General features: G+C 49.5%; 1 protein-coding gene across 1 annotated transcript in view; it reads left to right on the forward strand.

Moving 5' to 3' along the window:
• EIF2AK4 (eukaryotic translation initiation factor 2 alpha kinase 4) overlaps positions 1 to 18,591 on the forward strand; it is a 152,168-nt gene that overhangs the window by 47,450 nt on the left and 86,127 nt on the right. Inside the window, exon 11 of the mRNA XM_069731721.1 lies at positions 2,859 to 3,016. Coding sequence (XP_069587822.1) covers positions 2,859 to 3,016 — 158 coding nt within the window. The remainder of the gene's footprint in view (positions 1 to 2,858; positions 3,017 to 18,591) is intronic.

An 18,591-nucleotide genomic window follows, 5' to 3' on the forward strand; every position in this document is an offset into this window, starting at 1 on the left:
TTCTGAACAAATTTGTCAAAATTCGGAGCTTCAGAATGGAATCTCTCCGCTCTGTCGTCGCGTCCATGGAAAAAGGAGAGTTCCTAGCATCTATAGACATCAAAGATGCTTACCTCCACATCTCAATTTTTCCTCCTCATCAACAGTTCCTTCGCTTCGCATTTTGCGAGGAACACTTCCAGTTTGTGGCCTTACCTTTCGGCCTCGCCACCGCTCCCAGAGTCTTCACAAAGGTCATGGCGGCTGCCATGGCCATTTTTTATTCCAGGGAAGTGGTGGTACTTCCGTACCTGGACGACCTACTGATAAAAGGCCCATCATACCCAGCCTGCAAAGAGTCCGTCGATCTCATGGTGGATACTCTTTCTCGCCTGGGTTTGAAGATAAACTTCGAAAAATCCTCTTCGATCCCGACTCAAAGGATCTCCTTTCTGGAAATGACACTGGACACTTTCCGCGGTCTGGTCATTCTACCTCCAGACAAGACCTTAGCCTTGCAGCGAGGAGCACGGAGTCTTTCCCATCCAGTCTCCCACTCCATTCGGTTAAGCATGCACATTCTCGGGCAGATGGTAGCAGCCATAGAAGCGGATCCGTTCGCGCAATTTCACCTCCGTCCCCTACAACATGCGCTGCTGTCGGCGTGGAACGGAAACCCGTCCTCTCTCGACCGCCGTTTCATTCTATCCCCACAGGTCAGAAAGACCCTCAGGTGGTGGACGCTGAAGTCCTCCCTGAACCAGGGAAGGTCTTTTCTCCCAGTGCAGTGGCTGGTGGTGACCACCGATGCCAGCCTCATGGGCTGGGGGGCGGTTTTCAACCACCACACAGCACAGGGGCGGTGGTCCACTCAAGAGTCTCGTCTCCCCATCAATATCCTGGAAATATGGCTAGCGTTGTTCAGGTTTCACCATCTTCTGGCGGGTCACCCCGTCAGAATCCAGTCCGACAACGCCACAGCTGTGGCGTACATCAACCGTCAGGGGGGAACCCGCAGCAAGACGGCCATGCTCGAGGTGTCCCACATTCTCCGTTGAGCCGAAACCAACCATTCGCCCATCTCAGCGATCCACATACCAGGTGTGGAGAATTAGGCGGTGGACTTCCTCAGTCGCCAGGGTCTCGCCTCGGGCGAGTGTTCCCTCCACCCATAAGTTTTCCAACAGATTTGTCATTGTTGGGGGACCCCGGACGTGGACCTCATGGCCTCCAGGCTAAACAACAAGGTCCCACAGTTCATTGCCCGATCCCTCGACCCACATGCCGTCGGAGCAGATGCCTTGGTCCTCCCGTGGCGTCAATTCCGCCTCCCGTACATTTTTCCTTCTCTCCCCCTGCTACGGAGGGTCATCAAAAAGATCAGGGCAGAGGGGGTGCCAGTGATCCTCGTGGCGCCGGACTGGCCGCGCCAAGCATGGTACGCAGAACTGGTTAAGCTTGTCACCGACGTCCCCTGGCGTCTTCCAGATCGCATGGATCTTCTCTCACAGGGCCCGATTTACCACCAGAACTCAGGGACCCTGTCTTTGACGGCACGGCCGTTGAATCCTGGATTCTAGGCCAAGCGGGTTTCACTCCCAAGGTGTCCTCCACCATGATCAGGGCTCAACGAGGAGATTATTCTGCCTTCGTTCTGTCCGGCTCCAGTCCATCGCATTGAGAAAGCTCTGCACACTCTCGACGTGGTGAGGGTATGTCTCACGGACGGCTCCCTTCCACAAGTCGGATGTCCTATTTGTACTTCCAGAGGGACCAATGAAGGGTTCTCCCGCTTCCATGGCTACTCTAGCCAAGTGGATTCGATCGGCTATTTAGGAATCCTTTCGTGTCAAGGGTGTTCCTATCCCAGCAGGGATTAAGGCCCATTCTACTTGGTCGGTGGCGCCTCTTGGGTCATTCGGCACCAGGCGTCAGCACAACAGCTTTGCAAAGCTGCGACATGGTCCAGCTTACATACTTTAACGAAGCATTACCACATTCATTCTCTATCTTCTGCAGACGCCGCCCTTGGCAGGCGCATTCTTCAATCGGCGGTACCTTAGCTGTAAGCCAGCGGTACATGGGGTATTAGCAGATATGTTGCTCCCCACCCAGGGACTGCTTTAGGACGTCCCATGGTCCTGTGTCCCCCAATGAGGTGTAGGAGAAAAGGAGATTTTTGTGTACTCACCGTAAAATCTTTTTCTCCGAGCCAATCATTGGGGGACACAGCACCCACACTGTTAGCCTTTTGGCTTGTTGTTACTTCTTTGGTTTTGACATAGTTTTATTGTCTTACTCCTACTGCTTTACTACCGAACTGGTTGAATCCTGGCCAGTGGAGGGGTGTATACTGCAGAGGAGGAGTTAATCTTTCTGTGTTAACTTAGTGTCCTCCTATAGGCAGGCAGAATACAACCCATGGCCCTCTGTCCCCCAATGATTGGCTCGGAGAAAAAGATTTTACGGTGAGTACACAAAAATCTCCTTTTCTTGATCTTCTGAACCTTTTTTTCTCTTTAGGTCCTGGGGTATATTTGCTGCATTTGTAGTGTACTTAGGGATATCTTGCTAAAGCTTGCCTCCGATCTACACTTCTTATGTATGCCACTATATAGACCTACAGTGGCATAAAGTCACCCTTCTTGTTAATATTACTCAGTATTGTATTTTTTCTTTACCGGTGCCTCTCTATAAAATTGTATAGAATGGGGAAGTCAACTGTTATTCCGTACAACCTGATGAATGCCCAAATACCTTTTTTTTGGCCTCCATTGGGTCTATGGAGCCTGTAGATATGAATTTTCTGTGTGATTTTCTTGAGCATACACTGTATATGTTTCCTAATCTGGATAAGGAATGTGCTGCCTTTGTTCTAGATTACACGGGTGTAGATTGCACGGAGACGGTGATGCCCGGTGCTTCCATTTCTAATGCTGCATTCCATATAGAATCACAAAGGCAGCTTTCTCGCTACTTCAGTGAATTTGAAGAATTACAGATGCTTGGGAGAGGTGCATTTGGGGCAGTTATTAAGGTAATGTACCCATGTTAAGTGCTTAACAAGAAAAAATATAAAAGACCACATAATAGACCATCTGTTGTGAGACCATGATTAAGGCCTTGTCACAGGCCCAAACATGTTGGTCCTAGATGTCCACTGGCTGATCTGACTGCATGTAACTGTGGTCTTTTATATTTTTCTATTATTCTTCAATAAAATGGAAGTTTTATACATATAAGACCTCTGAAGGTGCAGTGGATTCATCATCATCATTTTTTGGATTGCTAATTGCTATAATATACATGCCTCCTTTGATTTTTATTTTTCCCCCGTGATTGATTGTATATATATATATATATATATATATATATATATATATATATATATATATATATATATATATATATATATATATATATATATATATATATATATATATATATATATATATATATATATATATATATATATATATATATATTAGTATATATATATGTGTATATATATATATATGTGTGTATATATATATGTGTGTGTATATATATATATATATATATATATATATATAAAAATTGTATTTAATTTTTAAAGTGTAACACTAGTTTTAGGCATTTTATGCAGATTTTTATATATTTTATTTTGCTTCCTTAAAGGGGTTGTATAATCTACTGCACTGCAGTGCGCTCGTGCAGACTGACTATTCTGAGTAACGGCATGGTCATACTACTGGTATGAACTGTTCGCTATCTCATGCTGTAAGCTTCGAAGGAACGCAGTTGCACTGAAACTGGCCGTATCCAGTTATCCGGCCAGCTTCAGAGCAGCTCTTGCAAGCTCTAAAACAAAGAGATTGTAAGCACTGTGTTCCTTGCTTAGGAAACTGGCCGTGTCTGATCTGCTATAGAGTTGGCTGGTTTCTAGGGAATCCCTAAATGTAATCAAGCTGGCTAGTAGCTGTAAATCATTCAGCTGAGGCGATGAAAACTAAATCTCCGAGCAGTTACAAATACTCGGAGATCAACCCGAGCAACGAGTACACTTGCTCATCACTTGTCCCTGCGCTTCACCATCCGAGAGGAACATTTCCAGTTTATGGCTTTGCCCTTCGGCCTTGCCACCGCTCCCAGGGCGTTCACAAAGGTCATGGCGGTTGTCATGGCCATTTTGCACTCTCGGGGCGTGGTCGTTCTGCCATACCTAGACGACCTCTTGATCATGCGGCCGTCTTTCCAAGCCTGCGTGGAGGCGTCCGTATCTCTTTGGACACATTTTCTCGCCTGGGCTGGCTGAAAAATGTAAACAAATCTTCCCCGGTCCCGCCTCAGCAGATATCCTTTTAGGTATGACCCTGCACACCTCCCGAGGGTTGGTAATTTTCCCTTAAGACAAGGTCATAGCCCTTCAACAGGGAGCCCTGGCACTTTGTCACCCATTTCCTCACTGTGGGCCTGGGACTGGAATCCATTCTCTCTTGACCGTCCATGCCGCTCGTCTCCGTGCATCAAGCGGGCACAGGGCCTCTCTTCGGGAGTCGCCGCTTGCGACCAATGTCCGGAGATCCGGGCGTTTAGGTTGTTCCTGCGGCAGTTCCATCACCTCCTGGCGGGTTGTCCCATCCGAATACAGTTGGACAACGTCACGACTGTGGTGTATATCAATCATCAGGGGGGCACCCGCAGCAGGGCGGCAATGCGTGAGGTGGAACACATTCTCTGCTGGGCCGAGATGTCTCACTCAGTCATCTCAGCGGTTCACATCACGGGCGTGGAAAACTGGGCGTCAAACTTCCTCAACCATCAGGGTCTTGCCTCGGGAGAGTGGTAACTTCTTCCAGAGGTATTCCAACACATTTGTCAGTTACTTTCAAGGGTTATCTGGAAGATCAAGGCGGAAGGGATTCCGTTGATCCTTGTCTCTCCAGACTGATCTTGCCGGGCGTGGTACACAGAGTTGGTTCAGCTAGTCGTCAATGCTGCCTGGTGCTACTGGATCGACCAGATTTGCTCTCCCAGGGCCCGATTTGCCACCAGAACTCAGGGGCCCCTGAGCTTAATGGCCTGGCCGTTGAATCCTGAGTCCTAACCAAGGTGACTTCTCCCGAGAAGTGGTTCCCACTATATGTTTAGCGCTTGGAAACCTGCACTGGGGCGCATTTATCGCCACACCTGGAAAGCGTTTTTCTCCTACACCTCATTGGGGGACACAGACCATGGATGTTATGCTGCTGCCACTAGGAGGACACTAAGTTGAAACAAAAAGAGTTAGCTCCTCCTCTGCAGTATACACCCTCCTGCTGGCTCCCAGAGAACCAGTTCTTGCTTTGTGTCTGTAGGAGGCACTTGGGTCTGGTTCAGACCTCAACGTTTTTATTTTATTTTTACTTTTCTGTAAATTTTTAGTTAACGGAGTGAAGGGGGCGACGGATCCTTTCAAGGCTCCGATCTCCCCCGAATCTCAACAGGCGAGAACGCGGAGAGTTCCTCCCCGTACCTTCTCCTGCGACATGGGATGCCATGCCTGAGCTCACTTCAGGGGCGAAGGTTCCTTCACAGTCCCGATCTCCCCAATCCAGCAACAGGCGACCACATAGTGTCGCCTCTATGTATCCTCTCCTGGAGCCAGGCCTACAGCAGGACATTCTGCCCTGTTCCACAATAGAGAGCCCACTGTGGCGTCTATGCAGTCGCCACTGCATCACCACTGATTGAAAGCGGATGATGGAAGGAGGCAGAAAGTCCCTCTCCACCCCCCTGACTATGGGGATGGTGGATTGAGGGGGGAGTCCCACAACCAGCCACACCGCAACAGGTCTGCACCAGCTCTGCTACATCACCTCAAAATGTGAGTATGACTGCGGCTGGCACCATCTGGTTGCAGAGACGGGGTCCTGGTCCCTGGGGGAGCAGTGTCACGGCGTCCAACGGCGTTTTACACAGCTTTATTCGTCTGTTTACGCCGCCGCCGGCGCTCATTTCCTGCAGGCTTCACAGTTTTAGTCCCCGGCTTTTAGCCGGCCCTGGCCAGGACTTACATGGCTCCGACCACCGCAGCCGGCGACACCCACACTTCTGGCGCTTCTCGTCCTAAACGAGAGGCGCCCCTCCTGCTCTTGGCGGCCATCTTTCTACACCCAGGAAAGGAGCCGGCTTCCTGACAGCGGTGACAGTAACAGCAGTGCTAACAGAAGCACTGCAAGGTGTGAGGACACAGACACCTTCCTTGGGGACACAAGAGCAGGACCTGAGTAAGCTGAATCCTCCAGAACTGACAGCTTAACACCTGAGGTAACACGCCGGTCGCAAAAAATTTAGTCCCTGGCTTCGTCCGAGGTGTAAGTCCCTCTCCACCCCCCTATTAAAGGGATGGTGGATTGAGGGTGACCCCTTTTTCCCTGTACCATGGTACTAGACTAGCAGCGGCACTGGACAGGCGGTCTGCGGCGACGCTGCCAGTGGAACTTACTCTGGCAGCAAGGGCGCATTTCTGGGGCCGACTCAGAGGCGACAGTTTGGCATTTACAACGACTCTGCATGCAGTTTCCTTAAAGGCGCCATTACATCGTCACGGTCCAAGCTCCCAAAGGGTCCAATAAGACTATTAGTTTTATCTAACTTGCAAAACCCGCTCCCTCAAATGTGTTCAGGAGCCCTCCATCGCCCCAATCCCAGTGTACCTAGTTCCCCTGAGGGGCTTCCATCAATCCGTGGCTTATCTGGCCAAAAGAGAATTGAATTCCTCTGTGGATCGGAGCGTTTACAGGTCTGATATAAATGGATCCTCTCCTACGCTGAGTCATCAGCTAGCAGTGGCCGCAAGTATTCTAGAACCGTACAAGCGTCTAGAAATCGGATCCGTGGTACGATTATCAGAGCAATCTCGGGCCTTGGCGTCCATGAGCTCTGTTTCTCGCTCTCCCTCACCAGTGATTTGCAGAACGAGACTGAGTTTGAATTGGATGTTTCCCAAATCGGCACTCACCAGATTTCCAGAAATTGAGGGACTCGCTTATTGAGCCCCTCAATCAGACTCTAAAGGTTGACGAGGATTGCGGCTCTGTCCCAGAACACACAGTGCCCTTCAAGAGGACTAATCACCCTCATACAACGTTTACCATTCACCCGGAGGTCCGGGTTATACTTAACCAGCGCTGAGAGCAACCTGTTAAACGTCTCAAGGGTCAGCACCCTCTTGAGGCGTGGTACCCCCCTGTTTTGATCTGTGGAAAGATTGAGCTGAATCTTCTGCGGTGAAACCGCCAGTATTTATTTCCGTATTCAGAATCCTTCTATCCTGGCTGGATCATCATCCTCGGACTGTCAGAGACTCTGACTCGCTCCGCCTTTGAGACCTCTGGTTCAGCATTATCCATCGTATGCCACGGCAGGGGTAGCTAAAGCCATGGTATCCTGGTCGCCTTTTTGGAGGCAGTGCAGAGCAGCTAGCCATCAGCGGCGGATACCATCACGTTCAGAAGGTTTTTATTTTATGGCTCATTGAATAGAAAACGGACTCTGTGTGGGGGGTGGGGGGGAAAGGGCTCTGACATCTCTTCCTTCCAGAGTGGCCGTTTCTTTAGAGTGAAGCTGACTCACCTTGTCTCTGATGCTACGGGAGGAAAGAGCAATTCTTTCCCGCGGCAAGGCTTGGATGCCCTTTTTTGGTGTTAAAAAACAAACCCTTTTTCAGACACCATAGAGTTAGGAGGAGCTCAAGATGTTCTACTCGAATCTGTTTGACGTTCGCTCATTACTTTGGCTGCATGGGGTCCTGGGATCAAAATCCCACCTTAGTTTATCAGACCTGCAGCACCATTGGGCCACAGCCCTGGGTAAGTGTTCTAACCCTGAGGCCCGGTTGTTTTTCCTTGCAAAGGATGCATGAGATTAAAAGGTTATGGGGTAATCTGTCTTACAGCCTCATTTTACTGAGGCTGGGATCTAGACTACACTATACCTCCCCCCAAGTGGTCTTTGTCACTGTCGCAGCCCATGGCATTACTGACCACAGCGATGCAGTCCCTTCATGATCCTTCCTCTATGTATAAATGTATACAGGCTCCCCTCATTCCAGCCCAGTGGATATCCTTTTTAGGAATGACCCTGGATGCCTCCAAGGGTTAGTGATTCTCCCTCAACACAAGGTCCCAGCCTTTTTTAACAGGGAGCCCACGCACTTAACCACTCACTCAGTCTATCCGGTTTGCTATGATGGCACTGGGGCAAAATGGTGACCGCAATGGAAACTGTCTTCTTTTTCGTTCAGCTGAATCTCCGTCCCCTGCAGCATGAACCAGTTTTCTTCCTTAATCGCCGGCGCTGCATGCCCCGGCGGATCAGGCAACCTCTCAGGTGGTGGACATTGAGGCCTTCTCTCTTCCAGAGGAAATATTTTCTCCCTGTTTAATGGCTAGTGGTGTCTACCGATGTCAGTCTCCTTGAATGGGGAGTAGTCTTAGGCACCTCAAGGCTCAGGGGCGCTGATCAACTCGGGAGTCGAGCCTTCCGATTAATGTCTGGGAAATCCGAGCAATCAGGATAGCCCTGCAACAGTTCCATTATCTCCTGGCGAGTCACCCCATCCGAATTCAATCGGATAAAGCCACGGCTGTCACATGTATCAGTCATTAAAGGGGGTACCCACAGCAGGGTGACCATGCACGAGGTAGCCCATATTGCCTGATGGCCAGAGAGGCACCACTCAGTATTTTCAGCAGTCCATATCCCAGGCGGCAGTTTTTTCCTAGCCGTCAAGGTCTCGCCTTGGGACAGTGGGAGGCCTTTCGACAGAAATGTATTCATTTAAGGACTCCGGGCGTGGATTGGATGGCTTCAAGTGAACGCCAAGGTATTCCACTTCAGAGCTCGGTCTCGGGATCCATAGACCATCAAGGGGCATACACAGGTCTCTCCACGGCTTCAGTTTCATATTCAGTACATGCTTTTTTTTCCCGCTTCCTTTACTTCCGAGAGTCGTCAGGTAGACCTGAGCAGAGGGGACTCCAGTAATCCTTGTCGCCCAGGTTAGGCCACGCTGGGCGTGATATGCAGATTTAGTGCAGATAGTCGTCGATGTCCTATGGCGACTGCCGGATCATCTAAATCTGCTCTGCCGACGTCCGTTTTTTGTCAGGACCGCCTCATGTCTTCTCTGTTCCCTCCAATTTGGGAAATTCTCTTTTTCTTTCTCTCTCCCTCTCTCTCAATGGCCAGAACTTGGCCTTATCTGTTTTATTCCAGCGCAGAATTACTTCCATTCTGTAAGTGAGCATTTTCTTTCAGGGGGTCTCCCATGTGGTATCCCCCTATAGCTTGCATTTAGAGCCCTTATATGGACGCCTTTCGAACCGTTGCAGGATGTCTCTGAAGTCGTCTGTTTCTTCTCGCTGCGCTGTCTATCAACCAAGTTTCAGAGCTACCACTCTGTTCGGTCGAGTTCCGTTCCTTTCCTGATTTTCCTCTAGGACAAGGCTGTCATTGAATCATCTACGGTCTCCGTTTTTTCCCAAGGTGGTTTTTCTCTTTCAACCTTAACATGGACTTTGTCCTCTCTTTTCTTGTCCAGCTCCGGTACATCTGGTGGAATGAGCCGATCACACCGTGGACATAGTAAATACCTTCCGAAGGTGCATCTAGAAGACGGCGCCCTTCAGTAGGACGGACGCCCTATCTGTGCTTCCTGAGGGTCTCAAGCAGTGTTTAGCCATTTCAGGGCTACGATACCAAATGGTCTCACTTGACTTTTCAGATGTCCTACTGCGTCAGAGACGAGCCTATCCCAGTGGGGATTACGGCACACCCTACTCGGTCGGTAGACGTTCTTTTTTGTGCCTTTCGGCATCAGGGGTCAGCACAACAGGTCTTCAAGGCTGTAACTTGATACAGCCTACGCTCTCAGACTTCTGCACAAACAGCCCCTCGCAGATGTATTCTGCAAGCGGCGGTAGCGCAACTTTAGTCAGTTGGTACATGGGATTAGATCTGTGATGTGATTCCTCACCCAGGGACTGCTTTGGGTCGTCCCATGGCCTGTGTCCCCCAATGAGGCGTAGGAGAAATAGAGATTTTTATGTGCTCACTGTAAAATCCTTTTCTCCGAGCCAATCATTGGGGGACACAGCACCCACCCTGTTAATCTTTTGGCTTGCGCTTGTTTTTTCTTTAATCTGATATGAAGTTTATGATCGCCTACTGTTTTTGCACCGTTCTCTGGGAGCCAGCAGGAGGGTGTATACTGCAGAGGAGGAGCTAACTCTTTTTGTTTCAACTTAGTGTCCTCCTAGTGACGGCAGCATAACAGCCATGGTCTGTGTTCCCCAATGATTGGCTTGGAGAAAAGGATTTTACGGTGAGTACACAAAAATCCCTATTTTGCATGGTGCAGGGAACACCGTTGTTCTACTCTTGCATTCTCCATTGCAACTCTTTTGGTGTTCCTTCATTCTGGGCTTGACTCATGCATAGCTTAGTTTCCTCAAAGGACAGTTCTCTGCCTTATCACTTCTGTTCCAGAGCCTTAGTGCTTCTAAGCTGCAGGTGAAGTCTCATTCTGGGGTCTCCCACGTGGTATCCCCCTACAAAGAGCTGTTGGACGCATTGAGCCTTAACTCGGCTCTATCTGAGCTGCTGCAGGACGTCTCTCTGACGTCTCAGGCGATCTTCCTGGTTGCGGTGACTTCTATCAGGCATGTATCTGAGCTAGCTCCTCTTTCCTGTCGAGCTCTCTTTCTTTTTTTCTTCAACAGAACAATCTGGTTCTCCAACCGTCCCTGTCCTTTTTTTTTTTTTTTTTTTTTTTTACAAAGGTGGTCTCTTCCTTACACCTTAACGAGGACATTCTCCTACCCTCGTTTTGTCCACCACCAATACGCTGTTTTGAGGCATCTCTACACCCTAGATCGTGAGGACTCTCAGAAGATACGTCTTCCGGACAGCGTCCTTCCACAATACGGATACCTTATTTGCTATTCCTGAGGGTCACAGGACGGGACTATCTGCTTCCAAGTCCACAATATCCAGGTGGATACGCTTGGCTGTTCAGGAGTCTTACCATGTCAGAGACAAGCCTATCCCAGTGGGGATTAAGGCACATTCCACTCGTTCGATGGGTGCTTCCTGGGCCATTTCGCTCCAGATGTCGGCGGAACAGGTTTGCAGGGCTGCGACTTGGTCCAGTCTGCACACCTTCTCAAAGCACTTCAACATTCACACTCAGGCCTCAGCAGATGCGAGCCTGGGAAGACTGATCTTTCAGGCGGTGGTAAAGCATCTCTAGGCAGCTGGTGCATGAGGTTTTGTCTCTTCTATTGGTTCCCCACCCAGGGACTGCTTTAGGATGTCCGATGGTCCTGTGTCCCCCAATGAGGCGAAGGAGAAATAGGGATTTTTGTGTACTCAACGTAAAATCCTTTTCTCCTACGCCTCATTGGGGGACACAGGACCATGGGTGTTATGCTGCTGCCACTAGGAGGATACTAAGTAATACAGAAAGAATAGCTCCTCCCCTGCAGTATACACCCTCCTGCTGGCTTCAAGTGAACCAGTTCTTGCTTTGTGTCTGTAGGAGGCACTTGGGTCTGCTTTCAGACCCCACCGTTTTTATTTTTATTCTATTTTTCCCTTAACGGAGAGAATGGGGCGACGGATCCTTTCTAGGTTCCGATCTCCCCCGAACCATCAACAGGCAAGAACGCGGAGCGTCCCTCCCTGTACCCATTCTTGCACCGTTGGATGCAAGCTGAGCTCACTTTACTGGCGACGGTTCCTTCGCGTTCCTATCTCCCCCCTCCATAGCGGGCGACCACATGGAGTAGCCCTCCATCTACCTCTCCTGGAGCCAGGTGCATAGCCGGACATGTTTATGGTGTCCGTGCAGCCCCCCACTGCATCACCACTGTTATAGTGGATGATGGAAGGTGACAGAAGCTCTCCACCCCCTCCCTGACTATGGTGACGGTGGATTGAGCACCGGCCCACCACGTCTACTGTGAGTGAGTACACCTGCGGGGCCGAGGCGCTGGGAGGTCCTGGTCCCTGGGATAAGGGACGTCCGCATATATCTTAAAGCCCGGGTGTGTGGGGCAAAAATAGCGGCCGCGGCGCGCCAAGCTTAAAATTTAGCCCCCGGCTTTTCTCTCGTCCAGGCCGGAACGTTGGCTCCGCCCACTGGCGGTTACCGCCGCCCACTCTCTCTGGCGTTTCTCGTTCTGCAAGAAGCGCCTTCTCTTCCTGATCTCGGCGGCCATCTTTGGACACCCACAAGGCTGATGCTGCAGCGCTGCTCCAGCATTCTGAATCACAGCTTCAGGGATTAGTGATTTTGGTGGGCACATTGCGGACCTCCCCCGGGGACTCAAGACACAGGACCTGGGTAAGCTGCAGAAACCTAGCTTAACCCTTCCCCTGCTAGTAAGTGCTCTCCTCAAGGCTACATTATGTCTAAATCAAAGCCTAACAAAAAGTCTGGGAAAACCCACACTGTGTTTTTTGCTGCTTGTACCTCTTGTAAGGTATCTCTACCCCGGGGTCACAATACTGCTTTATGCTCAGCTTGTGAACCGGTGACTGCTCAGGGACCACCTGTTTCTGATACCGAACCCAGTGAGCCTAGTCCACCTGAGTGGACTACCTCCCTTACCCGGTCTATGGCATCCCTGGCCAAAGCATTAGACTCGTTCCGAGACCCTTCCTCTAACCAGGGCACTCTTACGGACAACGCTTCCGATGATCAGAACCCCTTGTACACTAGGGGTCGTACCTTACCAAGGAGCTCTTGCTCTTCCAGGAAAAGGACTCATGCCTTGTCCCCAGACCATCACCGGGAATCGGGTTCTGAGAGTTCTTTTTCTCGCTCCCCCTCCCTTGGGGCTAGTAGAGAACCTGGCTCAGAGGACGATTCTGACATGTCCCTAGATCAGGAATTTCAACACGATCAGGAGACTCTCGACTCTCTCATTGAGTCAGTAAACAAGGCCCTGACTGTAGATGAGGAACCTTTAACTAAAACGGATCATGCTGTGTCCTTTAAGAGGACCAAGTGGGCTCACAGAGTGTTCGCCAATCATCCTGAATTTAAGGAAATCGTTGAATCTCATAGGATCTGTCCAGATAAATGCTTCACAGGGCAAAAGATCATGGAGTCAAAATATCCCTTTGCTCCTGATCTAAGAAAAGATTGATCAGTCTCCTCCGGTATCGCGCCTAGCTACTAAATCTATTTTATCCTCTTCAGAGGGTGCCTTGATTAAAAACCCCACCGATCGTCAGATCGACAATATGGCTCATCCAGCTTTTGAAGCCTCAGCAGCTGCACTCTTTCCATCTTTTCCCACTACGTGGGTGGCTAAGGCTATGACCCATTGGGCTGAGGTCTTGTCTTCAGCTGTTCTGGATACCAATCTTCCCCCGGAGGTAGCAGACCTTGCTACTCAGATAGCTAGAGCTGGGGATTTTCTAGTGACCGCGTCTCTGGATGCCACTGACTGCGCTTCTCAAGCAGCAGCAAATGCCATTACCATTTGGAGGTCCTTATGGCTCAGGGACTGGTGTGCGGAATCTGCTTCCAGAAAGTCATTGACTTCTTTACCATATCAGAGCGGTTGCCTTTTTGGAAATGTAATTTCCGACGCCACTGGAGGGAAGAGTAAATTTCTCCCACATCTGAGACCCTTTCGGAACCAGCAACAGCAGGCTTGGTCCCGATTTTTTTTTTTTTTTTTGGTTCCAACTCAAATTGGTCCTCTACTTCCACATCTTCCGGACCCGGCCGGACACAACGTAGGCCTAGGCAGTCAGGATCCAGGGGGTCCAGACCGGGCAGATCTCCCACACAATGACTTCCTGTGGTATCCGGGGGACACACTGAAAGTAGGCGGCCGTCTGCTTTCCTTCAGCGACGCGTGGCTCTCGGTCGTTCACGACGAATGGGTCCGCGACCTAGTGTCCTCTGGATACAAGATGGAATTCTCCTCTCTTCCACCAAATCGCTTTTTCCTGTCTTCTCCTCCCAGGGCAAAGGCATCAGAGTTCTTCCAGGCCATAAGCTCTCTAAAAGAAGACGGGGTTATTATCCCGGTCCCTCAAAGCGAAAGGTTTCAAGGTTTTTATTCAAACCTGTTCTTTGTTCCAAAGAAGAACGGTACAGTATGGTCCATACTGGACCTAAAACTGCTGAACAAGTTCGTCAGGGTACGACGGATCCGAATGGAATCGCTTCGTTCGGTCATCGCCTCTATGGAAAAAGGCGCGTTCCTGGCATCTATAGACATCCAGGACGCGTACCTCCACATTCCAATTTTCCCTTCTCACCAGAGGTTCCATCGCTTCGCAGTTCAGGAACAACACTTACAATTCGTTACTTTGCCCTTCGGCCTCGTCACCGCTCCCAGGGTATTCACCAAGGTCATGGCGGCCGTCGTGGCCATCCTTGACACCCGAGGCGTGGTGGTGCTACCGCATCTAGATGATATCCTCATCAAAGACCCCTTTTTCCGCGCCTGCAAGGAGGCTGTGAACATCACAATAGATTCTCTTTCTCGCCTGGGTTGGAAGATAAACTTCAAAAAATCTTCCCCAGTACCTGCTCAGCGAATTTCCTTTCTAGAAATGATACTAGACTCGTCCAGGGGTTGGTGCTTCTTCCCCCGGAAAAGATGTCAGCCTTACAGCGGGAAGCTCAGAAGCTCTCTCAACCTCGCACTCACTCTCTGCGCTTCAGAATGAGAGTCCTCAGCAGGATGGTAGCAGCCTTGGAGGCGGTTCCATTTGCCCAATTACACCTCCGTCCCTTACAGCATGCCCTCCTGGCTGTTTGGGACAGGAACCCGTTCTCCCTTGACCTTCGGTTCTTCCTTCCCCACCGAGTCAGTCAGTCTCTCAGGTGGTGAACATTAAAGTCGTCCCTGAATCAAGGGAAGTCTTTTCTTCCAGTACATTGGCTAGTTGTGACAACAGATTCCAGTCTTCTAGGCTGGTGAGCGGTGTTCTTACATCACACTGCTCAGGGCCGCTGGTCACTTCAGGAATAACGCCTTACGATCAACATCTTGGAATTTCGGGCAATCAGGTTAGCTCTTCTCCAATTCCATCCCTTCCTGGCGGGTCGTCCCATCAGGATTCAGTCCGACAATGCCACTGCAGTGGCATACATCAACTGACAAGGGGGAACCCGCAGCATGGTAGCCATGAACGAGGTAGGCTACATTCTCCGTTGGGCCGAGGAAAACCGCTCAATGATTTCTGCGGTTCACATCCCGGGAGTGGACAATTGGGAGGCAGATTTCCTCAGTCGTCAAATCCTCGACTCCGGGGAGTGGTCTCTCCATTCGGAGATCTTCCACCAGATCTGCTGTCGTTGGGGGAACTCCGGACGTGGATCTGATGGCCTCACGGCTAAATTCCAAGGTTCCCGACTTCATAGCTCGGTCCCACGATCCAGCAGCAATCGGGGCAGATGCACTCGTACTCCCGTACATATTTCCCCCGCTCCCATTATTGCCGAGAGTCATCAAGAAGATCAGAGCGGAGGGAGTACCGGTAATCCTGATTGCGCCAGATTGACCACGCCGGGCGTTGTATGCGGAACTAGTTCAGCTAGTCGCCGATGTTCCCTGGCGATAACCGAATCGCGCAGTCCTGCTATCACAGGGCCCCATTTGCCACCAGAACTCCGAGGCCCTGTGTTTGACGGCATGGCCATTGAGTCCTGGGTTCTAACCCAGGCAGGTTTCTCTCCGGAAGTCATCTCTACCATGATCAGCCCTAGAAAGCCTATGTCTATGCGCATTTATCATCGCACTTGGAAAACCTTCTTTTCCTGGTGCAACAACCGGGGACGTTCTCCTCTTGAATTTTCCATTCCTTCCATCCTCGAATTTTTACAAACGGGTTTGGACTTAGGTCTCGCCCTTAGTTCTCTCAAGGGGCAGATTTCAGCCCTGTCCGTTCTGTTCCACCGCAGGATTGCCAACAGATTACAAGTGAAGACGTTCATTCATGGAGTCTCCCAATGGGTGCCGCCTTTCGAACAAAGTTTCCCTGTCCTTTCTTTCAAGGAAGGTTGCCTTCCTTGTTGCGGTCACGTCCATTAGACGAGTCTCGGAGCTAGCGGCTCTGTCTTGTCAAGTTCCGTTCCTGAATTTTCATTAAGATAAGGTGGCTTTGAGAACATCCCCGTCCTTTTTGCCAAAAGTTGTCATCCTTTCATCTCAATCAGGAGATTATCTTACCGTCTCTCTGTCCGGCACCAGTACACCGCATCGAGAAGACCCTCCACACACTGGATTCAGTGAGAGCTTTCGAGATACGTCTCGCGGACGGCGTCCTTCCCCAGGTCGGATGCCCTGTTTGTGCTCCCGGAAGGGCCAAGGAAGGGGTTTCCCGCTTCCAAGGCGACAATAGCAAAATTAATTCGTTCAGCTATTCAGGAGTCCTACCGAGTCAGAGGTCATTCTGTCCTAGCAGGGATTAAGGCTCATTCCACTCGGTCAGTGGGTGCGTCTTGGGCCATCCGGCACCAAGCTTTGGTAGCACAAGTTTGCAGAGCTGCGACCTGGTCCAGTCTGCATACGTTTACAAAACATTACCATATTCATTCTCGGCTCCCGCGCAATTTTCTCCGCCAGAGTAGTAAAGCCAGTGACTGAGGGCAGATATTAATAGCCTGGAGAGGGTCCACGGTTATTGGCCCCCCCCTGGCTAAAAATATCTGCCCCCAGCCACCCCAGAACAGGCACATCTGGAAGATGCGCCTATTCTGGCACTTGGCCACTCTCTTCCCATTCCCGTGTAGCGGTGGGATATGGGGTAATGAAGGGTTAATGCCACCTTGCTATTGTAAGGTGACATTAAGCCTAATTAATAATGGAGAGGCGTCAATTATGACACCTATCCATTATTAATCCAATTGTAGTGAAGGGTTAAATAAAACACAAACACATTATTTAAAATAATTTTAATGAAATAAAAACAATGGTTGTTGTAGTCTTTTATTCAACGCCCAATCCAGTCACTGAAGACCCTCGTTCTGTGAGTAAAGAAACATAATAAACCAACAATATACTTACCCTCCGCAGATCTGTAACGTCCAACGATGTAAATCCTTCTGAAGGGGTTAAAACATTTTGCAGCAAGGAGCTGTGCTAATGCAGGCTGCTCCTCGCTGCAAAACCCCAGGGAATGAGGCTAAAAATAGATCAATGATCTATATTTAGCTTCATTTGCGGTGAGGCGCCCTCTGCTGGCTGTTCATAGATCGTGGGAAATTACCTAGAAAGCTCCCTGGCTCCCTGGCTTTCTAGGTAATTTCCCACGATCTAAGAACAGCCAGCAGAGGGCGCCTCACCGCAAATGATGCTAAATATAGATCATTGATCTATTTTTAGCCTCATTCCCTGGGGTTTTGCAGCGAGGAGTAGCATTGCATTAGCACAGCTCCTTGCTGCAAAATGTTTTAACCCCTTCAGAAGGATTTACATCGTTGGACGTTACAGATCTGCGGAGGGTAAGTATATTGTTGGTTTATTATGTTTTTTCTTTCACAGAACGAGGGTCTTCAGTGACTGGATTGGGCGTTGAATAAAAGACTACAACAACCATTGTTTTTATTTCATTAAAATTATTTTAAATAATGTGTTTGTGTTTTATTTAACCCTTCACTACAATTGGATTAATAATGGATAGGTGTCATAATTGACGCCTCTCCATTATTAATTAGGCTTAATGTCACCTTACAATAGCAAGGTGGCATTAACCCTTCATTACCCCATATCCCACCGCTACACGGGAATGGGAAGAGAGTGGCCAAGTGCCAGAATAGGCGCATCTTCCAGATGTGCCTGTTCTGGGGTGGCTGGGGGCAGATATTTTTAGCCAGGGGGGGGCCAATAACCATGGACCCTCTCCAGGCTATTAATATCTGCCCTCAGTCACTGGCTTTACTACTCTGGCGGAGAAAATTGCGCGGGAGCCCACGCCGATTTTTTCCGCCATTTAACCCTTTATTTTAAGAGCTAGAACGGCCAATTTTTGCAGATACACACTACTGACATTAGTAGTGTGGAATCTGCAAAAAAAATGGAGAGAAGACATGGTTTACTGTATGTAAACCATGTCTCAAATCATGTCGGGTTTTATGAAGGAGAAAGAAAAAGCCGGTAATTGAATTACCGGCTTTCAAGCTGTATAGCGCTGGAATAAATATTAATATATATACATATATGTGTCTACTGACATATATATATATATATATATATATATATATATATATATATATATATATATATTCTTTTCTTTTTGGGACACATGGATCACTTCTATAGCGGTATGTTGGTTTTGCAAGCCTGCGAGAAAACCACGCAGTACGGATGCCATACGGATTACATACGGAGGATGCCATGCGCAAAAAACGCTGACACAGCCTGCCTACGGAGGAGCAACGGACCATTTTTTTGGGGACTTTTCAGCGTATTACGGCCGTAATATACGGACCGTATTGTTTTACGCTGTGTGTGACGCCGGCCTTATAGTCCGGAGGCAGCTTCCTGTGATGGAGGAGAACGCTGACACTGCATCCTTCCCAATCGCAGAGAGAGCTGCTGTCTCTCTTCCTGCCTG

Source organism: Ranitomeya imitator, chromosome 1 (assembly GCF_032444005.1).
Source record: "Ranitomeya imitator isolate aRanImi1 chromosome 1, aRanImi1.pri, whole genome shotgun sequence".
NCBI classification, from domain to species: domain Eukaryota; kingdom Metazoa; phylum Chordata; class Amphibia; order Anura; family Dendrobatidae; genus Ranitomeya; species Ranitomeya imitator.